The sequence below is a fragment of the Neospora caninum genome, chromosome IV (assembly GCF_000208865.1).
Source record: "Neospora caninum Liverpool complete genome, chromosome IV".
NCBI lineage: Eukaryota > Apicomplexa > Conoidasida > Eucoccidiorida > Sarcocystidae > Neospora > Neospora caninum.
In genome coordinates, this window is record NC_018389.1 from 1,602,042 (window position 1) to 1,623,453 (window position 21,412).

The following is a 21,412-nucleotide window of genomic DNA, read 5'->3' on the forward strand; positions in this document are numbered from 1 at the left end:
GATAAACAGACAGACGCCATCCGAGAGGTCGGCGAACCTTTCAAGAGAGACGACAGGATGAGAACTCGAGAGACGAGGTCTGCTGCGAAACCGCCTCCGCGTCTTCTCACGCACCTGTTATTGAGAGGATGGCTGAGAGAGATGTTAGCCGTTGCCGAAGACGGTTTTCCTTGTTCTTTCCGAGCCTTCGTACAAGATTGCTTCTTCGAACGTAAGCCGTAGCGACTGACGCTGTTAAGGCGACTTGGACCGACTCACCTTCTCCAGTTCGCGCCGGCGCTTCTCGCGGAACAGCCACCTAAGAAGCCAGGGGAGAAAAACCAAGAGAATCGCACAAACAGAGCGAGAAGGCAGAAATGTGGCGAAACCTGATGTAAACAAACGCGGAAAAAGGTGAAACTCCCGACCGTTTTGACGGGCGCGGAGAGATGGAGAGACAGAGGTGAAGTGAAGGCACGAAACAGGCAGGCAGTCCACGTGGACACCTGGAATGCGGCTAGTCTCTATCTCCTTAGCCGCAGGCATGGGCAGACGCATCCGAGGAAACAAGCGCGCCTTCTTGAGCGAGATTCGCAATGCATGCATCGCTCTCTGCATTTTTGTGAACGGCGGCAAGGCCCCTCGACCTAGCGTACTTGATGGGCGTGAAGTGAAAGTTGAAAGCCGTGCGAGTCGAGAAGTCCAGATAGAGCCGATAAACGTCTGGGAAATACTCGGCCTTGTTGCAGAACACGACAATAGTTGGGGGCTGGATAGACACCTGGAGGCGAAGCAGACTCCGGAGAACAGAGGCGAGACTTCGTGGAACTTCAGCGACGGGAAAATCTAGAAAACGCGGACAACAGGCGGCCGATGGCGTGTATGTACTGCGGAGCACTAGCCGCCGCCAAATCAGAAGCGACGACGCTGATTTCGATGATTTCGATCCTGCGCTGAGCGCTTCAACCTCTGACCATGAACCGCTGCGTCTCGAAGCGTCGGCATCAGTTCTCAGTCTGGATATATAGAGAAAGAGAGCGTTAGGTTTAAATATTCATTTGTCAATTGCTCTCTTGCCACCCACAGTGTCTAGGGGTGAACTGATACATCCACCTTTCTCCTGCTGAATCGACACTGCGGCTTCACTGCACTCAACTTTGCAGGATGCCTCTTGATCTCTCAACCCGCCAGGAAATCCGGCAGCCAGCGTTTTCCAGATCCCTCTCTAGCCCTATATATATATATATATATATATATATATATATATATATATGCATACATTTAAGGTGTGTGGAGGTGTACATGTCTATACCATATATTTATATATATATATATATATATATGCATGTATACCCGTACATATATATATATATATATATATACGTTGGGGGGTGAGAGACAGTGTTCACCTGACGAGAGAAATCGGTTGGGCGCATCATGGTTTTCCGTTTAAAGGCATCTCAAAATCCTCAGCTTTGCCGACCTGTTGTGCGACGTAGATTTTCCCGCGTTTGCGGTCTTTGAACAGAGGAGGTGGATGTACAGCTAAAGCATCTCGAATCACGAAATTTAAAAGTCCTGTCCCTAGTCGCCTTCGATGCTGAGGAAAAAGCAAAACAATCAACTGAGAGCCTGCGACCGTAAATATACGTGCGCAAATTTTTTGCCGTTCCTATGCAAAAGAGAACCCCGGTCCTAAAAAGAACTCTTCGAGCCGATGCATGACTCGACGCAAAATCGAAAATCTGCATAAATCGATAAAATACGTACGTCGATATCGACAACTGCGTGAGTATGTGGCCGTCTACACAAAAACGGTCAGATGCAAAGAATTGCATACAGTGAACAGAGAGTGTGTCTAGTTTGGCGCTCGCTGGCTCCCAAGCCTCACACACAAGATCGTGAGGGAACGAATAATCCAAATGTGCATGCACAGAGAAAGCCAAACGAGCGTACGGAAATCAAAGATATCTGCACGTACACTTCGCCAGTTCGAAGGCAGCGACAGATGCCCACACCGTTCAGTATGCATACAATCATATATATATATATATATATATATATATAGAACGATGTGACGATGTATGCAAATACAGATAAATATATATATATATATATATATATCGATGTGTATATGTCCACTTGTACATGTGCATATGTAATTCGGGCAATGTGCAAAGGATTGGGTGTCTTCTGTTCCTTCGCAGATTTTGCTATTCGACTGTGCGATACCTGTTGAAAGGCCTCGTTGATTGCCGGCCAGATACTGGACGCATTTTTCCCGGTCAAGGCAGAGACGCAAACGATTGACGCCCATCGTAGTGGATAGAACACTGAACGAATGTAAGTCGCAACCTGAATGCAAACCGAAAACAAGAGCCATTCACCAATCTGCACGCATCAACATAAACACATGAATATCAACCTCTACGTATCTCTCCATGTGTTTACCTACCGACCTATATATATATATATATATAGGTAGATAGATAGATAGATAGATAGATAGATAGATAGGTGTGGATGTACCTGTGTTACACTGAGGATTTGTGTCACCGTGATGTTAGCAGATTCATCTGTCTTTCCTCGTCAGTGAGGGCATTGTTGGGGCCTTGCGTTCGCCTGAATTGTGTTTCTGAATCCCGTGCCACGCTTTCCCCACCTCGTGGTGCGCTGTCGCCTCTGTGTCGACTGTATCCCATTTGTTCATCACGATGACTGCCGCACGGCCTTCTTCTTCAATGCGTTTCGCGAGGAGGACGTCTTGCTTCACGAGACCGCGTTCGGCATCGCAGACGAGGAGACAGACGTCGCACCTCGTGAGAGCCTGGTCGTGCAAAGCGGAGGAAAGGAGAGCAAAGAAGACACGGACGCGCAACGGTGAAGCAAAAATAGGAGAGGCTCTGGAGAGGGAAAAGCGACCGAGACGACGGCGACGTGCTCCGAGTGGAAGGACGAAGGAACCGGCGAACGGAGAGAGTCGACAGAGACGTCTTAGAAGAAGGTGAGCACAGAACTGGCGACGGCACGGGTGACCGTTTGGCGCGAGGTGCTCGAGCGAAGCGCGAAGTTTCCGCAGATGCTTACTCTTTCCGCCCGCTTCACCATGACAAACTCGGTGCCCTGTTGGGCCTTCACGACACGCGCCCGCCGAATCCCCGCAGTGTCGACGAGGCGATAGACCACTGAGTCTGCAGACCGAGGGGAAGAAGGTTGAGCACGACTAAACAGAAAATCGTCAAGCAAACCCTTGGTGCGTGCGCACCCGTCGAGGGGAGCGTTGGGCCGCCAACAGGTACATATATATATATATATATATATATATATATGGAGATTTGCGAGAGGTGCGGCATTCAGCTCCAGGTATAATGGATGTGTAATGAAAGAGCTTCTATACCTCCGAAGAGAAGCAGACGTATCGACGTTGTGCAGGGGATCAAATAAGTAGCTCCAATAAACAACGTCGAAGCTTTGAGAGCCTCATATAAGCATCGAAAAATGTATAGCCAGATGCGTATCGATAGAGCGTTCTACGGAGCCATGGCAAAGCATTCTTGCACAGTCATATTGATATATATTTATATATATGCATAACAGGAGACCTATACATGCATATACGTCCGTCAAATAAGTAGAGGATCATTTCCAGCCATTCCGACATGTAGTTAGACAGGCCGAGCTGCCAAAGACGCCGTGGAACCGAATGCGCATCCGCGCATAGATACAAACACCTTTTGTCCTAAGGTAGCACTTCACACATGCATTCCCACACAAATGGGGAGTGGGCGCTAGGAACGGTGTACGCACACTCTTTTCCGCATTTGTAAAGACACGGGTAACGTGGCGCGTCGCCTGCGGACCTCGTTCGACAAGCTCGTCGACGGCGTCTCGCGTCGTGCCTGCTTCGGGGCTGACGAGACTCCTTGAGACACCGAGAAGGCGATTGAGTAACTGTGATTTGCCCACATTAGGTCTGAAAGGACGAACAAAAACAGAACGAGGCACATCCCTAGAAACAAGAACAATTCGAAGGAAGTGAGCACGAAAGGAAGGAACAGTCCGAAGCAAAGGGACTGCGCGATGGATCGAGTCACCTCTGGAACCTGCGCTCCCCGCTGCAGCCCCATCAGAGCGATCGTCACGATCTTTTAGACAGCGTTTCTGTTTCTGTTTGCGAATGTTCTCTACCTGCCGACAATCGCCACATTCACATCTTCCTTCGCAAAGGTGGAAAAGACCAGCTGCGACAGAGCGTCCCGATCCGTCCTCTGCCTCGATGGTCCGGCAGCCTCGGCGTAATCGGGTGCGTCGCGCGTTTTCTCGCCCCTTTCAGTCTCTCGCTGCGCTCGGCTGGCGCGCGAAGACGACCGCCTGGCATCGGGGGGAAAGTGCTCAAAGCAGCTGCAGGCAACGCGGAAAGGGGAAGCAGATTAGAGCTCCACCCTGCGAGGTCGGCAGACCAACTCGCCGCTCCATGGTGTCGCTCTCTGTTTCAGCAGGTCTGTGTGCTTCTCAACTCCGCGCTGCCGTCGACGAAGCCGGTGCAAAAGCGCCACGTCCCGGAGCGCGTCCGTCGTCTTTTCCAAGGGCCTGTTTCGTCTCTTCTTTTTCAAGGTCGCGTACGCGACGCTACTGGGTGGTTCGGAGTCTCGCTCAAAGGTGTTCTCTGTTTTCCTGTTCGCCCTCTCCTGTTCAGTTCTTTCCCCCCCTCGAGAAGGCAGCCATGGAGGCCGCGAGTCGCCACGGTAAGTACAGAGGGACGCTGAAAGAAAGGCGAACGTGAATTGCCAGTTTGGGGTTCTCAGTGAAACATCGCTTACGCATCTAACAGGTCAGCCAGGCCGACGCCTTCGATCGCGCTGCAAGGGAAAGGCTGTCCGAGGCCGAGTTTCCAGAATTCCTGTAATGCATCCAAGCACACGAGAGCGACGGCGAGAAGGCAAAACCCTTCGAATCCTGGAGAGATGAAAAGACGAGTCGAAGCACAGCCTCGCTTTGCGGAGACGGACCAGGCACACGGCGACTGAGCCTGACATCTGGAGAGTCCAAACTGAAGCCTGACGCGCCTCGCATGCCGCGTGCGTGGCCGCATTCTAGGGTTTGCTCGCGCTGGCCTAGGCAACCACACGGCGCATCGAATGCGCGCAGCAAGGACTCCACAGCACCAGCACGAGTTCGACACATCTCTATACCTGCGCATGGGTACATGCTGTAAACACCCCTTCTCTACGTAGATCACCAGATGCTCAAATGTAGAAATAGCCACTTTGAATCCATGAACATGTATATTGAAACAACAGCACACATCGGCGGGGGTGCGGCCAGGCAAGTTCGCCGGAGGCAGTAGGGCCGTCGAACGCACCACGAGGCGCCTTCAACAGTGTGAGAGAAGACGTGGAGAGACAAGATCTGCTTCATTCTACAGAACAGGTTTTCCCGTGGAGGGGAAACGACTGAGCAGCAGACTAGCACCTGGGTTATGACTGCCCGCTCGGCCAAGTGAAGATGCAAGGCAGCGGGGAAAAGGGGACAACGCCCGAACGGTCGAGCCCCGCGCTGCCGATGGTTGCTGGCAATACACCCATGTACCGCATGCAGAGCTTTAATGCTGAGCCCGAATCGCGGCTTTGCCGGCACGAGCGACGGACCTGCGCAGAGGCGTGACCGGACTGATAGTTCTCCGTTTTGTTGACGCACACGACGACCGGCGTGCCCGCGCGCCGCAGGAAGTCGGCAATGACTTCGTCCTCTCCGGCCAAGCCGTGCTGAAAACACGCCAGAGACGGAGACCCGTGCACACCGACGCTGGGAGACAAGGCTCTTCCGCGACGGCCGCCCCGAAGACGGCCAACCGATTCAAAATCCGAGGCAAGAGTAGGAAGCAGACGACACGAGCAGGTTCCGTCGCAACGACAACGAGCGAAGAAGCGAGGCGAGAGAACGAAAATCGTAATCGAAGAGAGAGAAAGAACGGAGAGAGACCAGACAAGGAAGCAGCGACAGCAGAACAAAACGCTAGAGGGGACACGAGGAAAAAGAACAGCGAACGGCGGAAGAGAAAGTTGGAGAACAGGAAGGGAAAACACAAGTGAAGAAGAGCGATCGCCAAAAAAGCAAACTCCAAGTTCAAGTATGCGGGTTGAGGAAGGCACGGAGAAGAAAGTGGAGAACATCAATGGGCTTACGCGGCCGTCGACAACGAAGATGGCACATGTAGCCTCCGCGAGAGCAAATTGCACTTGCGTGCGAATCTGAGGGGAGCGCAACGACGCAGGGGCCAAAATGACAGCGAAGAAAACCCAACCTACGCCCTTCCTCCCGGAATCCCCTGTCAAGTGTCTGCCGACTTGAGGACGCTTGGAGGCGACAATCATTTTTTCGCAGACTTCGGTGGAGGCATCGCATCCCTTTATTTCAAGACGGAATTTCGATTTTGACGCACAATAACGACTTGACTGGCAAAGCATAGAAAGCGTCTTCGCGTTTAAACTAGGCATGCATCCTACAGGAATCCATCCCTCCAACGCACAGCATGCACATATCAATCAATCTATCCATGAATATACATGCATTTATAAGAGACCACGAACGAGCGAATGGGCAGCCACGATTGATAGGAATTACTTCTTCTGATATTGCCTGCACAGAGAGGTATATATATTATGGATATACATACATATTTGAGTACCTGCATTTGCATGGAGGCATGAGTGTTCAATCTCCATGACTATCGATCTATCCGTCCATCTATATCTATCTATATCTATCTATGTATCTATATCTATCTATATCTATCTATCTACATCTATCTATCTATCTATCTATCTATATCTATCTATATCTATCTATCTATATCTATCTATGTCTATCTATATCTATCTATCTATATCTATCTATCTACCTATATCTATCTGTCTATCTATATCTATCTATCTATCTATCTATCTATATCGATCTATCTATCTATCTATCTATCTATCTATCTATCTATCTATCTATCTATCTATCTATCTATCTATCTCTCTATCTCTCTATCTATCTATATCTATCTATATCTATCTATCTATCTATCTATCTATCTATCTATCTATCTATCTATCTATCTATCTATCTATCTATCTATCTATATCGATCTATATATGTATATCTATCTATATATATATATATATATATATTCGAGAGAGTGGATACCGTGCACGTGTGGCACCCCTACGTAGGTACGTGCACGCGTGTTCGATCAAGCTCAGCTGTAAGAGACAGAAACACAGATGCAATTCTGGCAGTTGACGTCCGTAACGCAGTCCCCGATTTCCCCACAACTCTTCCCTCTCTAGCATCTTTGCTTTTCCCGTCTCGCGCTTCTCTCGGCCCGTCGCCGGTCCCACGCCATGTCGTCCGCACACCTCCTCAGCGTAGAGCGCCGCGGCATAGCGGTCTTCTTCGAATATAAGCCCGCCAGTATCGACTACGACGAAGGGGCAGCCTCGCCAGACTGAGAACGCGTAGTGCCGGTCGCGGGTGGTGCCGTCTTCATCGCGAACGATCGCGTCTGCTGCAAGATCTTCTTTGTCTTTCAGTTTGTTGAAGAGGCTGCTTTTGCCGACGTTCGGTCGCCCCAAGAGGCAGATGCGAGGAAATTGACCTGAAGCGGATGAAAGCAAGACAAAATTGAGGTCTTGAGAACTGGGGCGCACGCCGCGCGGCGAGGCGCGGCCGAGATAGCATCCGACGGTTTTTTCGTCGACGTTGTAACTCTCTGTTCCGACTCAGACGTGTGCAGGTCCGACTGCGTGTCATGACAGGAGGCCCGCCGCACGCGCGACCACGTTCCGTACGATTCAAGACGTGAGACTGGAAAGTCAGGGAGAGGGCGAGATCAACAGCGAGAAAGCTCGACTTGCCTCTACCGCAGATAGCAGCCCGTGTGAGCCGAACACCAGATGCAGGCAAGAGGACGACGTGAACGCAAACCGGTGCGAGGCAACCACACCAAAGCGAGTCGCATGCACGTCCGCCTCCGGACGACACTCACTTTCGCTTCAAGTGAAGGGGGGGCGTGCCCCACTGTGTTGCCTACTTTGGGTGCACCAGAAGCCGGGGTTGATGGCATGCGCGACAGATCAAGCGTGTCAATCGACACAGGTGAGAAACGGAAAGCGTAAGAGGGCGGAGCAGGAGGGTATATGCACGTGACACCCATACCGGGCACTGTGAATCGCAAGGCGCACCGACGCACGCTGGAATGCACTCGCCACGCAGAGAAAGGACACGGCAAGTCTCCACGTGAAAACACAGGCTCGCACGAAGCGCACGAAGCCCGGCGGATTACGCCTGTTGAGCAGGCACCTCGGCAACCGCGCGGAAACCCTCTCTTAAAAGCGGCCCGGATCGAGGGCTTACCTTCTTGGCGAATCAGCTTCTGGGGAGGTGATCGACGCGGCGATGGCAGCCGCGTCCCCGTCCCTACAGGATCTGTGTCTCTTTCCAAACCATCGTGCTCTCCCCTCTCAGCTTTCGACGATTGGCGGTGCGGTCTCGCGTCCTGTTCGACTGTGTCGCCATCCTCGTCTTCCTCCTCGACCTCAGCCGGACGCGCCTTGTCTCTCACGAACCTGCTCCATGGAGCCTGAGGGAGACACGAGAGCCCCTGCGTCTCATCTGCGCCAGACTCCAACAGCGCCCGCCCTTCTTCTTTAATCTGTCGCCTTCCTTCTCTCAGACTCTCGAGGACACGAGCTCTTTCGTCTGCTTCCTCAGGCGGCAGAGCGTCACGACCGAGTGCCGGCTCGCAACCCTCTTCTGCGTCATCTTCCGCCTCTTCTGTTTCATATTCTTCGTCGTGTTCTTCCGCCTCCACTTCATCCTGATCAGAGGTGGATCTACGCATGCGCCGCGCCTGTGCCGAAAGGCCTTCGCTTGCTTTCCTCGGTTTGCCTCTAGGAACCAAGGAGCTGGGGAGGCGCGCTGGAAAAGATCTCAGACTCGCACCGTTCCTCCCCGCCTCCGCATGTGCGTCTCCTTCCTCTTCCTCGTCTCCTGCCAATCTCCTACGCCGTCCTTTAGCCGCCTGCGAAATCCCGCCGTCTCTGAGCTGCGTTGCTTCTCCATCTCTTTCGGAGAGAAGGCCAAGCCCCTTCGCCCTGCCGCGTCTTCGCGTCTGGGGGCCGTTCGCCTGTACTGCACTGCCTGGCTTTCGGCGGCGGTCTCGGAGAGCAGCTGGAGACGAATCAGAAGAACGAAAACGCGAAGAACCGAAAAGGACAGCTGCAGGCGAACCAGTTGAGGGGGGACGTAACCGCCGCCTTCTCTTTGCCCAAAGGAAAGAAGCACAGACGCCGGCTGTCGCCTCACTGTCGCATCTCGCGGAAGTTCGCCGGTGGCGACTATCGTCTGTGAGCACCCGATTCCCGAGCGTCTGAATCGACAGGGGAGAAGCCGCGGGCCAGAAAAACGGACCCTCAGCGGAGGAAGAGAGCGCGGACTGAGAATGAACGCCCCAGGAGCGCGCACCTCCGCTACGTCGACACAGGAAGTTGGAAACGACGCTGGATCGTCTCTGAGGCCCCTGACTGTGTCCGCCGTCTCGCATGTGGCCCAACCTCCAGGCCCTGAAGAGAAACAGAGAGGTCGCCCGTGTCACCCCCTCGCGTCCTCTCTCTTGTCCCTCGGATGGAAAGCGTGGACCTGAGGCATGCAGACCACTACGTCTCCCGAAAGCATGATCGTACAGCCCCTTCGCTTTACCTACGGGGTTGGCGCGTGGAAAGTTACGGCGCCACGCTTTAGTGTCAGCCGACTGACGCCCAGACGAAAACGGAAACGGCGGCGACGGAGTGGCTGAAAAACACGAGCTTTTGAACGGCAGAAATCCTGTGGGGAAGGGAAATGCGTGGACAACTGCCCGGCTCCACGGCCGCGTGTTCTCGCATGGCAGACCTCTCGGTGTATGTACACCTCGCTGGGCCGAGCCGCGAGCGGATCTGGGAATCGGCCCAAAAGAGTCCAGGGACCGCGACTGAGGCCGCGTACCAAAAATGGTTCCGCTTTCGGCGTGACCTGCGCTGTCGCGCGTTCCGTCTGCGCCTCTTAAAAGCTCTGCGACAAGCTCTAGAGGGGAAAAGACCGAGTCGGATCTAGAGAAAGCCTTGCCGGCAGGCGGCCGCGCGTACCCTGCCAGGGGCTTCCAAGTAGGCGCGCGACCGCCCGGTTGGACGCGTCTGACCAGCGCGTAACAACAAGGAAGACGCAGAAGCACGGAAAGAAGCAGCACGGGAAGAAGACGGCCGACGTCCCTTCGTCCCCCCGCCATAGGGTGGAGAAGGGAACGAAAGTTATTTCAAGTTTCCGTCCACCGAGCGTGGTCAGCAGCTATTCCCGTATGCGGACTGAGCTCGCAGATATTCACAGGCTGAAGAAAATGCCCGTGGTATGGACACAACGAATCGCCGGTGGTGACGGAGGCCTCACCGCATGTCAGGCAGAAGCGACGCAGGGCAAACCGTTGAGACTCGGACTTTTTTGCTTCCAACTGACACGCGAACAAGCCAGAAGTCGCAGACCGGTTCCGCCTCTTGTTCGCCTCCACGCGGCGCAAATCCTTCAGCACAATCCCATGGAGTCTGCTGCCGAAACACTCCTCGGAGAGGCGGATGGAGGAAGCAGTTGTCCACATTCAAGAAAATGCTGGACCTGTTTGTCGTGCGATGGAAGCACTGAGCTGGGGCGTATCCCTTGCGGTAACACAGTTAGGAAAGTACGGCGCTTTCAGCGAGAGAACGGCTTTTCGTGGACGCGTTCGCCCCGACCCGGCGCAACTTCTTTGGGGCTGCTTGCCGCGGCAAGTCAGGAAAAACACGACCTTTCTCTCACTTGAGGAAGGCTGGAGCACGAGACAAGACGAGGGCGAGGAGGAGTCCGAAAGTGCAGCGAAAGGGACGTGTCGCCTGCCGCATAACGAGGCCGTGGATCTAAGGCGTCATGTAGACAGGTGACGACCGCACTGCGCGTTGTCTTGAGGCGAGTCCATCGTCTTGTGCCCTACGCAACAGCGCTGGATGTTTACGTTGTTCGACTCTAGAAAATGTGCGGCCGAAATTTTTCGCTGTCGCAGCACTTGAGTGAAAAACAGATGATCCGAATTCAGATAAGAAACGGGAAGGAACGAGCCAGAGGCAATGGCAAGCAGGGGAAAAAGTGACATGCGCACACATCGCTGTCGATTTCTTTTTTGTGCTTCTGGTTATGGTGATTTGCCATGCAAGGATGCATGCATCTTCACGCAGTCAAGCGGTTTTGTGGGGCGGGAGAAAACTCCGTGCTTGCGAATTTTGCAAAACCTTTTTGCGTCTAAAAGGTGGAAGATTCGACATTGGTCCCTCCTGTTGAGAGCTTTTTTTCAGGTTTTTGTCGACAGGCGCCCTGGTTGCATCTCGACCACGGTTTTACCCAGCAGCTATACACTTCTCTAGTCTCTTCTCTCTCAACAAAGGCGTGGCTCTGGAGAACAGCAATGATGTAAAATCACCGGTTTCTCGCCACAGAGCCTGGACATCTGCTGTGCATCTGCTTTCTCTCCTGTTTGTGCTGCTGTCTCTCTCTCAAATGCCCCCGTCTCTCCAACTCCAAATAGAGGGCTCGTCCACATCCGTTTGCTGCCGGCTTGTCGCTGTTTGTTTTTTACGGATTTCCGCGCCTCCTTCACGCGCCCCCCTTTGCAGCCACTGAACGGGGGCAGAGTTTAATGGTCTCGTGTCACTCCGTTCCTGCTTTTCTGCTTTCTGGACTCTTTCGAGGTTGGCAACCATGACGGCTGCTAGCGAGAAACGCTCCCCAGGAAATGGAGGGAAGAAGAATGAAGAGAAACGCGCCAAAGCCGGAGTGAACAAACAACTTCGGAAAGAACGTCTTCGTGCAATCGAAGCCGCTTCACGCCTTCTGCCTCCGCCCCCCCAAGATGACGCGTGCGCAGCGGGCTCGGCTGCTGGTCCGTCGAGCTCTTCGCTGCTCCCGTCCTCTTCCTCTGCATCTTCCTCCTCGCTATGTTCGGCTTCTCACTCCTCTTCTTCCAGTCCAGCCTCTACCTCGTGTTCGTCTTGGTCGGGTTCAGCCGACCCGGCCTTGGCATCTCTTTCCCTTCTCGAGTGTGCCCCACGGCAGCCTCTCGTGGTTGCTAGTGGCGCTTCCGCATCTTCCGGCACTCGGCCCACGATCTCACAGACAAGCCTCGAACATTTGGACCCAAACATAGACAAGAGCTTACTTTGCTTCTCATCCCAGCGTGTAATGAAGAAAAGACAGGAACGGCGTCTCCAGTCGTCCCTTTCCTCTCGGGACCCCGAGCGCCCGTCGGCAGTTCCCGAGGAATCACAGGAAGAAGCGGGGCAAGCAGAAAGTGCAGAAGGTGGAATGCACGAACTGCCACGCCTGGACCTAACTTCCGCTCCTGGTCGCTTCGCGTTTCACCGAGTAGACGTCGATGCTCGGGCTGCTGCTTGTGTCACTCTAGATGCGAAGCACCGACGGCAAAAGAAGTTGATTGGGTCTTCAGCTGGATGTACACCGCAGCTGGCTCTTCTTTGCCCTTCGCCGTCGTGTCAAAATCTGTCAGGTACTATGGCAGACGTTCCTGGCGATAGACCCGCCAAGGATTCGGCATCTCTTCTCCTTCCACCGTCAGTGAAGGCCAACGCGGAGCTAGCAACGCTAGTGGACGCGGGAAAATTACAGCAACAAGAACGCCTCGCGAAGCGGGATGCGGCGAAGGCGCATTTGGCAAACTGGTACGAGATTCCAGCGCAAGAGCTTTCACCAGGGCTGCGCCGTGAACTGAAGGTGCTCGAGTTGCGTGGCCACATGGACCCGAAGAAGTTCCACAAGGAAGGGCTGAAGATTCGGTCAGAGAGAACCGAACGACGGATTGGATCCGGTGTGTATGTACAGCACACTGCGCACCTTCACGTTTGCACTGTTAAAGACGGATTCGGTAGTGGAGGTGGCGTCGGGGCGGGTCGGGAAAGTGAGGCTGTGGGTGCCACGAAGCGGAGAAAAGGAAAGGGCGGTTCGCTGCTGTCTTCTCTCCTGAAGGACACCAACGTGGAGACGTGGACACGGAAGAAAGTGCGCGATCTCGGCTCGGCCAAATTCGAGGCAAAGGGAAGGAAGAATTCATGGAAAACTCTAAAGAAGAGGAGGTAATGGTCGCGCAGGCCAACGTCAAGCGGCGGGAGGGACTGCGAAATACTTGGCGCTATGGAGAGCGCTCTGATTTTTTTCCCCAGGGTTCGAGGGCGGTACTGCGGTTAAAGTGCAGAGGCGCACTGTCCGTTCTGGTACGTGTGCAGATATTTTCTCGAGAGATGAACCGAGACAGATACTGACGTGGGCGGAAGCGCAACGCTCAACAGTCTGTGGATTCAAATATCAGCGCCTCATGCACCTACCACTTGTGAGTTTTGAATCCGCTTTGCGGAAGCAGAAACGAACTCGCGGAAATGGTTTTTCCCGTTCTGCGGCGATATACGCCAGAGAGGTAGAACAATCACGCGTGTGTTGCGGAGGCGTCGAGTTTGCAGCGGGGACGCGTAGCGTGCCGAGATGATAGCGACGCATATTCAGAGCATCTTACGCTGGCCTGCGAACCTCACAGAGTCGTGCCTAGGTGCTTGAAACTCCATTGCGCCGGACCGAATACCACCGAGCTGCAGACTCATTTACACGTAAACGCGGCCGCAACAACAAACGTTTAGGCTCGGCTACGTCCGGTGAATCTTCGGCTCTTTCTAGGTTGTGCACCTGGCCTTCGGAGTCGAAGCGCGTGTATAAGCATGTCGTGGCTACACCATCAATCTTCTTAGCCCGAAGCTGATCCACAGATGAGTGTTGCCTGTTTTCACACGGAGAGCCTCTCCTGGTAACAGCCTACTGACAGAGTTGAAATCTCTTGATGTGAACACGAGGTCGTGCACCAACTGGCACATACACAGAATGCTGTGAAGAAAGCAGTGTTTTCTGTTTGTGTAAGCCCCTCGCCTGGACCCCGCCCTGACGAACGATAGTTTTTCTTGTCTATACGCCATTACGTAGAAAGCTTCGAACTCACTCTTCGTTACATCCGTCCAGTCGTCTGCCACGACTGACGGGATCGACGGCATGAGGCAGAACGAGGGAAAGTTTTATTTGCCACTGAGTTATTCCCCGGTCTGCTACGTGGCTACAAAAGTGTCCTGTGTACCCAATTGCAACTGACAAGGGATTCACAACGCGAGTGGTCGTCTTGACTCTCGTCACCACGCTGCTGAAACTGGAATCGTTGCCGGAGCCACAGGAGACAACGAAGGTCCTTTATTCCTTCCGGTTAGGAGTGCAGCAGAGGCGCCCCGGTCCCAGTGTCGCAACAACGGGCTGCGCCGGCGTTGTTCAAACAAGCAAGAGTTGCGCAGCCGAATAGACTTTGCATCACTGCAGCGACATGACAACTCATCCTGACTGCATTCTGAATGTACTACCGGTATGGAGCTGTGCCCGGCACGTGAGCGAAGCAGTCGCACATGGCTACCAGGCACAAGGGTGAAATGGAGCGACGGACACCACATGCTACCGAGTGTGCGTCATGAGTGAAAGGGATAGTTGCAGATGACTCGAATTTTCTCTGGGGGTGCATGTACCAATTTCTTCTTTAGCAACAGTGGAGACATTCATTCCGACAGTCCATCTCTCGAAAGAACGTGAGCCGTGCCTCACTTCTTTTTTATAGATACCAGAGTGAAATAATTCACGAGAGAGCTACTGAGGAAGTAGCGAGGCAGTAAAGCCAGACTGGCCCCGTTTGCCCGGACAGAGATATCACACCAAATGTAGAGGCTTCCTTGGGCGAGAGTAGGACTTTCCGTCTCATTCTACTACATCTTGGTATCTGCTGCTGTCCTCATACTTGTTCTCACGTCATCGTCGCTCATGCGGATGTGGAACTACGGCAGGCTTTCTCTGGAGTCTTTCATCGGCGCAGCTGAACTCCACCACCACGTTTATAGCCGCCTTCCACTACACATGGAAGTCTTGTGAGTATGCTGCCGAAATGTAGTATACAAGCAGCGCACATCCCCCCGGCGTACACACAGTACGAAGCGGGGGTCTCCGCAAAGTCCAGAACCCCCGTCTTATCTCTCAGATCAGTATTTGTCCTCCATCAGTTCGTTCGCTGCTAGGCGCTAGGAGTCGTGAGGTTTTTATTGCCCTTGATACGCGCCAAATCCTTATGCGAGAGAGCAAGCACGCTGGAGTAACCTTGACTCTTCGATTGCCAAGTGGATCGTAATGATACAGGAAATTTTTGTTTGCTTATTCAGCTCCTCAGTTTTGGCGGATCATGACTGCGTTACGGACTGTTTTCCAAGGCGTAGCATCGGCGCAATACATGCTAGCATTTTGTCATGCTCCTTGCCACGACCGAGGAAGAAAGGGGGGGGTGGGGGGGGGGGAGTAACCCTTTCTCGAGATGGAAAGGAGAGTGCACATGTTAATCTGTTAATCGAGGCACAGTGGAAACACGCCACGAGCGCCAGTCCACTTGCGCTCGCCAATGCATCTGCGTCAGCAATATCGACCGCCGCATGAAACCATGGCGACGCTGTTGGCGTTTTGTTTGTGCTTATTCTAACTGATCACTACCTCTGCGCATCGACAACGTAGAGTGCTAGCTGGAAGTTGCTCATTTCCAGTGACCATCTTGCAGTGTGGTGTCAGCACACCTGCAGGAGTGGATCTGTCCTGCCTACGCTCTGCGCGAGACGCATCGCCCGCCGCAACAAGCTGGATGTGCAGCAACCCCCGTTTGCAAGTTATACAAAAAGCAATACAACACTCTGTATACAGTCGAATTGCCGGCAAAGCAACCTGTTCCTTTGACACACCCAATAAGCAATTCCGCATGCGTCATCTTCTGTGTTGCCTCCTTACGCGAGTATCGCTACCGGCCGGCGGTGTATCTGCAGGAACCGCGTACCCAAAAGTAACGCGTCTCGAACTCGTGCATGTTGTGGCTGTTCACTCGTTTGCTGCTTTCCGATGCAATGACAATTTGGGCGGGTTGTTAGGCTACGATGACCGCTGAATAGATTGCAGAAAGCTGCTTCGGAGAAAATTCACTGCACTAGCCAACCTCAGACGCGGGGTCATTTGCGTTACATACAGGATATCACCTCGGTAATTGTGCCCTGGTGGACCAGCTGCAAATATCGATTTTTTTCGTGTCTACAGATTTTTTTACCGGCGAAGGTGGTAGACGGCGTCCCCCACGGTCGGCTCGCTTTGTCGCTTCAGCTCCAGGAAATTGCTCATTATTTCGTTTATGTGGCACCGGCGCGCGTAACCCCCGTATGAGGTACCGTACGTGCCCCACTTTGCCCGTGTCGTTTTGTTCCAGAACTCCCCGACCATCTCTGTTTGAAGAGAGTTTGTGATCCGCCAAGCGGTTTCGATCGCGCCGGTGTTTGTTCTGTTTGGGGAGACCTTTTTGCTGTTTCGGCTCCGTGTCATGGCCCCGCTGGTCACCAAGGTAAAATGCGTGCTCAAGGCATAGGGTCTTACACCAAATAAATCTGACAAAGCCAGTGCCGTTCGCCGTGCCCTTTGAAAACGGCGTAGAGCTAACGAGGATGTGGCTTCGCCATTGGCGAAAGCTGTCGACGAGGCATGACTCAACCGAACAGCTGCTTATCAACGCGGGACGAGCACTTGAACGTGGGGTGTGCTTAGTTTGCTCATATCTCCCTTACGGCCGCTTGAGACTCAATCCACTCCAACAACGCAGAAATGCCTTGGACCAGAAAAGCGAAGCGAAGGTGATGGACCGAATGTGCGAGGTCAGTCTTCCTTGGTGTGTCGACTGCTCTCGTTGTCGGCCCCAATGACACCGCTTCACAAAGGCGGGGCACAGTTTCTCTTACGGCATCGACCGTCGTTCAAGAAAGTAGTGATGATGTGTGAACCGTGTCCCTCTTCTTTGTCGATAGCAGGCCAAAAGCGTCCGATGGCACCGTTGGTGAAGCGGCTATTCTGCACTAGTGGGCCACGAGCGATGATGACTCCTTGGCGCTGCTTCGTGCGAAGCGCATTCGTTTCAGTGGCTTTTTCCCTTTTGGTTATCACCGTGTCAGCCAAGTCAGAGGGAAGAAGTTCGGGTGATACCGAGACTAATCTAACGTCACAAGGTACGGCGTATCTTGATCCACATTCTGTTGCCGGCCACCGTCCGGTGGATTCCTCTGCTGCAACGCGAGAACAGGCTGCGCGGCCTTGGAACGACTCATCAGGATTGAGCAGCCCTTTGCCGTTTACTGGCAATCTAGGCTCGCATGGAGGAAGCCGTTCGAAGGGACACGAGGACGAAGAAGCTCCACGGCTCGTGCATCAGCTTGAGAGCCCGCGCGTTGCTGGTACACCAACCACGGATAAACAACTACGGTTGGACGTTACTAAGAGCGGTGAACATTTGGGTGTCGGCACTCGTTTCGTACCTTCCGTTGGTTACCCGTTGCCTCTGGAGGAAGGGAAGTTCGAACAAGGAAAGCTGGATGACGCCCCGCTTGAGCCGAGCCACCGGGGTCCCGTCGATGAAAGACACTCACGGCAGCTCCCTGGGAATGCCGTTGGAGCGCAAGTCGCGAGGCAGTCGTCAGCCGAATTGCATTCTCTGTCCAGTAGCAGTCCGTCGTCAGACACTCGGGTCGGCGAAAACAAAGGAAGCGAGTTTTCAACAGACACCGTGAAGTCTTCCCCTGCTACGGCTGTGCCGGTAGCGACCGGATTAGCGACGGTGAAGCGGCGTGCGGGAGGCGGGGGTTTCTCAACAACCGCGCTGCTGGCAAGGAGAACACTGGAAGAGGTGGGAGGTCTGGGCAGGGGCATTGGCTTATATCTCTATGGGATCGTTTTTAGGGGGAACCTGCTTATGCAAAAACATGTGCTGGATAAGATCAAAGGAAATCTCAGCGTTCTAGAGTTCGTCGAGCAATGCCAGCCTCAATTCGCGTCGTCTCATCGAGCGCTACTAGATGAACTCTATGTGTGGCAAGATACTTTGCAGAGGGTCACGCAACGCGAGCAGGCGCTGGTTCTTCAGCATCAGGCACAGAAAACTGCCCGTCAGAGATGGGCACGCGCGCAGGCCAAGGAAGTCTCCGGGGCGCAGCCGTCCGCAGGCCCAGAGCTGGGTTCACAAGCACCGCCTGAAAGGACACATATAACTGAAAACGTCTTACCAGAAACCGCCGCACACGCTGGTGAGCAGGAACCGTTGGAAGAACCGCGAAACGAGAACATGACAAATTCACGGGGACCGGGGATCCCTGGCTCCAGTACGCTTGGCGCGGGGCGTAGACCGGCGTTAGTCCCACCAGATGCAGGAGAACAGTTCAATGCTCCTGAGGTTCAACCCTCGTCCACGACTTCCCTGACGCAGCCTGGTGAAGACGGAAGAGATAGAGAATCCACATTCCCTCGAGGAAAGGCAAAAGAGGAACCAAGGCGTACGCCTTCTTTCCGAGGCGCGCTGGTGTCCTCTGTTCCATCTCCTGCTACGAGACATCAGGAGTCTGAAGGAGTCTTAGATGCTGCGGGACCAGAAAAGTCCGAAGTCGTACCCGCTTCACATTTCAGTGTGGTAGGACCCGATTTGGCGGGAATGCATCCGGAGACTGAGAAGATGTCTTCTGATATGGACTTTGAGGTGGCAGATGTAGCTTTGTTCGAACCGGCTTCTGACGGACCAGAAGCGGTTCGTCACGACTCTGAATTTCAGGACGGCACACTGGGTTTGCCTGCGTTGGCTGATGAGAGAGTCGCGGGACCGCTTACCCCTCCCAGCGTGCAGGGATCCGCAGGCGTCCCGCCGAATCCGGCTCTCGACAAAAACGACGACAATGTCTCAGCTGATACCCCGGCGAACCGCCTACACACAAACTCGGTGACTGTTGGTCAACATGACGTAAGCACCCTAGAAGGAAAAGGGACAGGGTCGTCCACAGACGGTCTTGTGTCCCCGACGGCGGAGCAAAGCGAGAAGTTGGTACTGGCTGCATTGGGGGCGACGAGCGGTGATAGTACCGCCTCCTGGCCAGCAGGTTCGGCGGATGGAGCCCCTACCAACGAAGCTGTGGCTCAGCAGACTGCGACCGACATACAGGAGGCATCGCACAGGAGTCCGGGACAGTCGGGTCCCGCGCAGCTGCCCACATCGGAATGGAACGACATTGAGCCTGGCCTAGGGCAGGCCATGCATGGGCAGCAGAGTTCAGAGTTTCAGTCGCTGGACGATGAAGTGGATACGTTGGATCTTTATTTGTCCTTGCTTCAAAGTACGTTCTTCAAGTGCGGGGCGCTTCTATCTCGAGCACTTCTGGCGGACGATAGTAAGGAACTGACCTGGTTCTACCAACAGGTTCTGCCCAATGAGATGTACCTGGCCCGCATCTCGGTTGCGCTGCTGACCAGTCAGTACCGTCGTGGCGTGCGGACAGCTGCCTCGACCGAACGCCAACTTCAAAAGGTCCGGTCAATGATGTTTCATGTTCTCGTTGTCGACGAAGCTTTTCTTAATGCAATTTATGCAAAGGATGAGCCCGCCGTGTCAGATCGCCTTAAGGAATCCGAGCCTGATGAATACCGGAAGCCGAATGCACGCACCAAAACTCAAAAAACAAAGAAAGACAAAGGCCGAATCGAGGGAACGCGGGTGGGCGCCGTCATTGAATTTGCCAAGGCACACCTTGGGAAGCCATGGGTCGTCGGAATTCTGACGTTTGCCTCTTTGGTCGGGCTCGACCATTATGGCTATAGAAGGTACTACTATTAGTGTCATCCTTTTTTTCCCCAGTGGCGCAATGGGCAGCTGGAGAGAGCGCTTGAGGCCCAAGGCTTGCCGCGGGGCTAGGAAACGGAAACGTAACATTTGTCTTGTGTTCTTTCATGCATGCTCAACACGAGCGAAGGCATCGCCTCTCGTGTCAACCTTGCCAAACGGGCGGTGAACATGAGTGTGATCATATCACTCAGAGCATCGCTCTGTATGCGCAATTGCATCAAGGACAAAGGGTGCACACGCGCAGTTTCCATCGTGCACTTCAGCGGACGTGTGCACTATGTATGTGACAAACTGTGCAAGGCCTCGCTTACACGAACGCGGATATTTGGCACTCAAGTTTGGCAGCAACTGCCTTCGCCATAACGGCTTCGACTTTGAACGGCGTGGGGGCCCATATACCCGTGCACGTGATTGGTTCGGATGCTGTTGCTCCCGCAAATGCGGGTGCATCCGAGCCGGTCTCTTGTCGTTTTAAAGGGAACATGTGCTATGTGAGTAACGGGGAAGCGACTCACGGGAGGGGGAGGCAGTACGCGTTGAAGTGATACAAAGTATGAAATGCTCAGAACGTTGTTCCAGATGACTCCTCTCGAGTTTCGTATCACCTTTGCAAGAGTCGATGTACTGTGCGGCAGGGATGATGCCAGATTTTAGAGAGGATTCAGGTGTGAAGGGATACATGCTACATCGGTCCGGGGTATGTGCCACACACAAGCCCCGAAAAGTGTGGCCCACCGCATTTCGCGGGGAGAAATTGAAATTACTGCCTCCGCCCCGTTCAGCTTTTTCTCATCGCAGAGAGCCGCGAAAACTTCATCGCTGTCGCGCCGAGGTCGCGTGCTGCCGTACGTGCATAGACAACACGATGCACAGACAGTTCATGTCCCGTCCCAGACGGGATATTTTACATAAGCTTCTCTGCGCATCCACGATTCTCCCTTCGCCTGCTCTGCTTTCCGTGTGTCTCAAACAGTGGTTGTGAAGCACCTCGCGTGATGTTCTGCGTGACAACTTTCAGATGCGTGTAAGCTGCGGTATGTTGCTACAAGTGGGACTCCACTAGACGGCGCCCACAACGCTGCTGTGTGTGACAGTGAAAGGCTGCCGCCGGTGAAGTGTAATGTGAAGGGAGTCCGTCTATGTCAGCCGTCAGCTTTCGACCAGTAGCCGTTGCGAGGTTGGGCAGCTCATCTCAACCGGAACAGGGTCCCGTTAGTATTTTTGGCATGCACAAGAATGCAGCGACAGATGGAGTTCTGGCTGAGTCGATCGGCTGGTTCTCGTCGTGATGGGCGGCGTTGTGTGTTCTTTGCAACATTTTGCCGTGCATGGCACTTGTCTTTTTTGTGGTCATTCGCTCGCTCGGTGTGCCTGGGATCGCACGCTCAACGTAGTGAAACGTTTCCTCGGGGAGCGAGGGCTGTCATAGCGAGACGCACAAGGCGGTCGGTTTTAACTTTGACATTCGTTCACTCTAAATTGGCACATTCACCTGAGGCCCGCCGTTCGTGCGTAGCGACTACACACATTGCTTGTAGCGACTCTCGTTTTCAACACGGAAACAATCTGGTCCTT

The 21,412-nt window shown here is 53.7% G+C and overlaps 3 protein-coding genes across 3 annotated transcripts; 2 read left to right on the top strand and 1 right to left on the bottom strand.

The window, feature by feature from the left end:
- Window positions 1-234: 234 nt before the first annotated feature.
- Window positions 235-8,866, bottom strand: NCLIV_011480 (hypothetical protein; the record flags this gene model as incomplete). Its single annotated transcript, XM_003880666.1, has 12 exons — window positions 235-298; window positions 636-760; window positions 2,212-2,334; window positions 2,642-2,806; window positions 3,067-3,170; window positions 3,840-3,952; window positions 4,168-4,380; window positions 4,800-4,879; window positions 5,628-5,744; window positions 6,165-6,230; window positions 7,383-7,621; window positions 8,380-8,866. 12 exons carry the CDS (start codon window positions 8,864-8,866, stop codon window positions 235-237), a joined length of 1,896 nt encoding a protein of 631 aa, XP_003880715.1.
- A 2,915-nt stretch (window positions 8,867-11,781) lies between these two features.
- On the top strand, window positions 11,782-13,173 carry NCLIV_011490 (conserved hypothetical protein; the record flags this gene model as incomplete). Its single annotated transcript, XM_003880667.1, has 1 exon — window positions 11,782-13,173. One exon carries the CDS (start codon window positions 11,782-11,784, stop codon window positions 13,171-13,173), a length of 1,392 nt encoding a protein of 463 aa, XP_003880716.1.
- A 3,832-nt stretch (window positions 13,174-17,005) lies between these two features.
- NCLIV_011500 (conserved hypothetical protein) lies at window positions 17,006-19,828 on the top strand (the record flags this gene model as incomplete). Its single annotated transcript, XM_003880668.1, has 1 exon — window positions 17,006-19,828. One exon carries the CDS (start codon window positions 17,006-17,008, stop codon window positions 19,826-19,828), a length of 2,823 nt encoding a protein of 940 aa, XP_003880717.1.
- Between the last annotated feature and the right edge of the window lie 1,584 nt (window positions 19,829-21,412).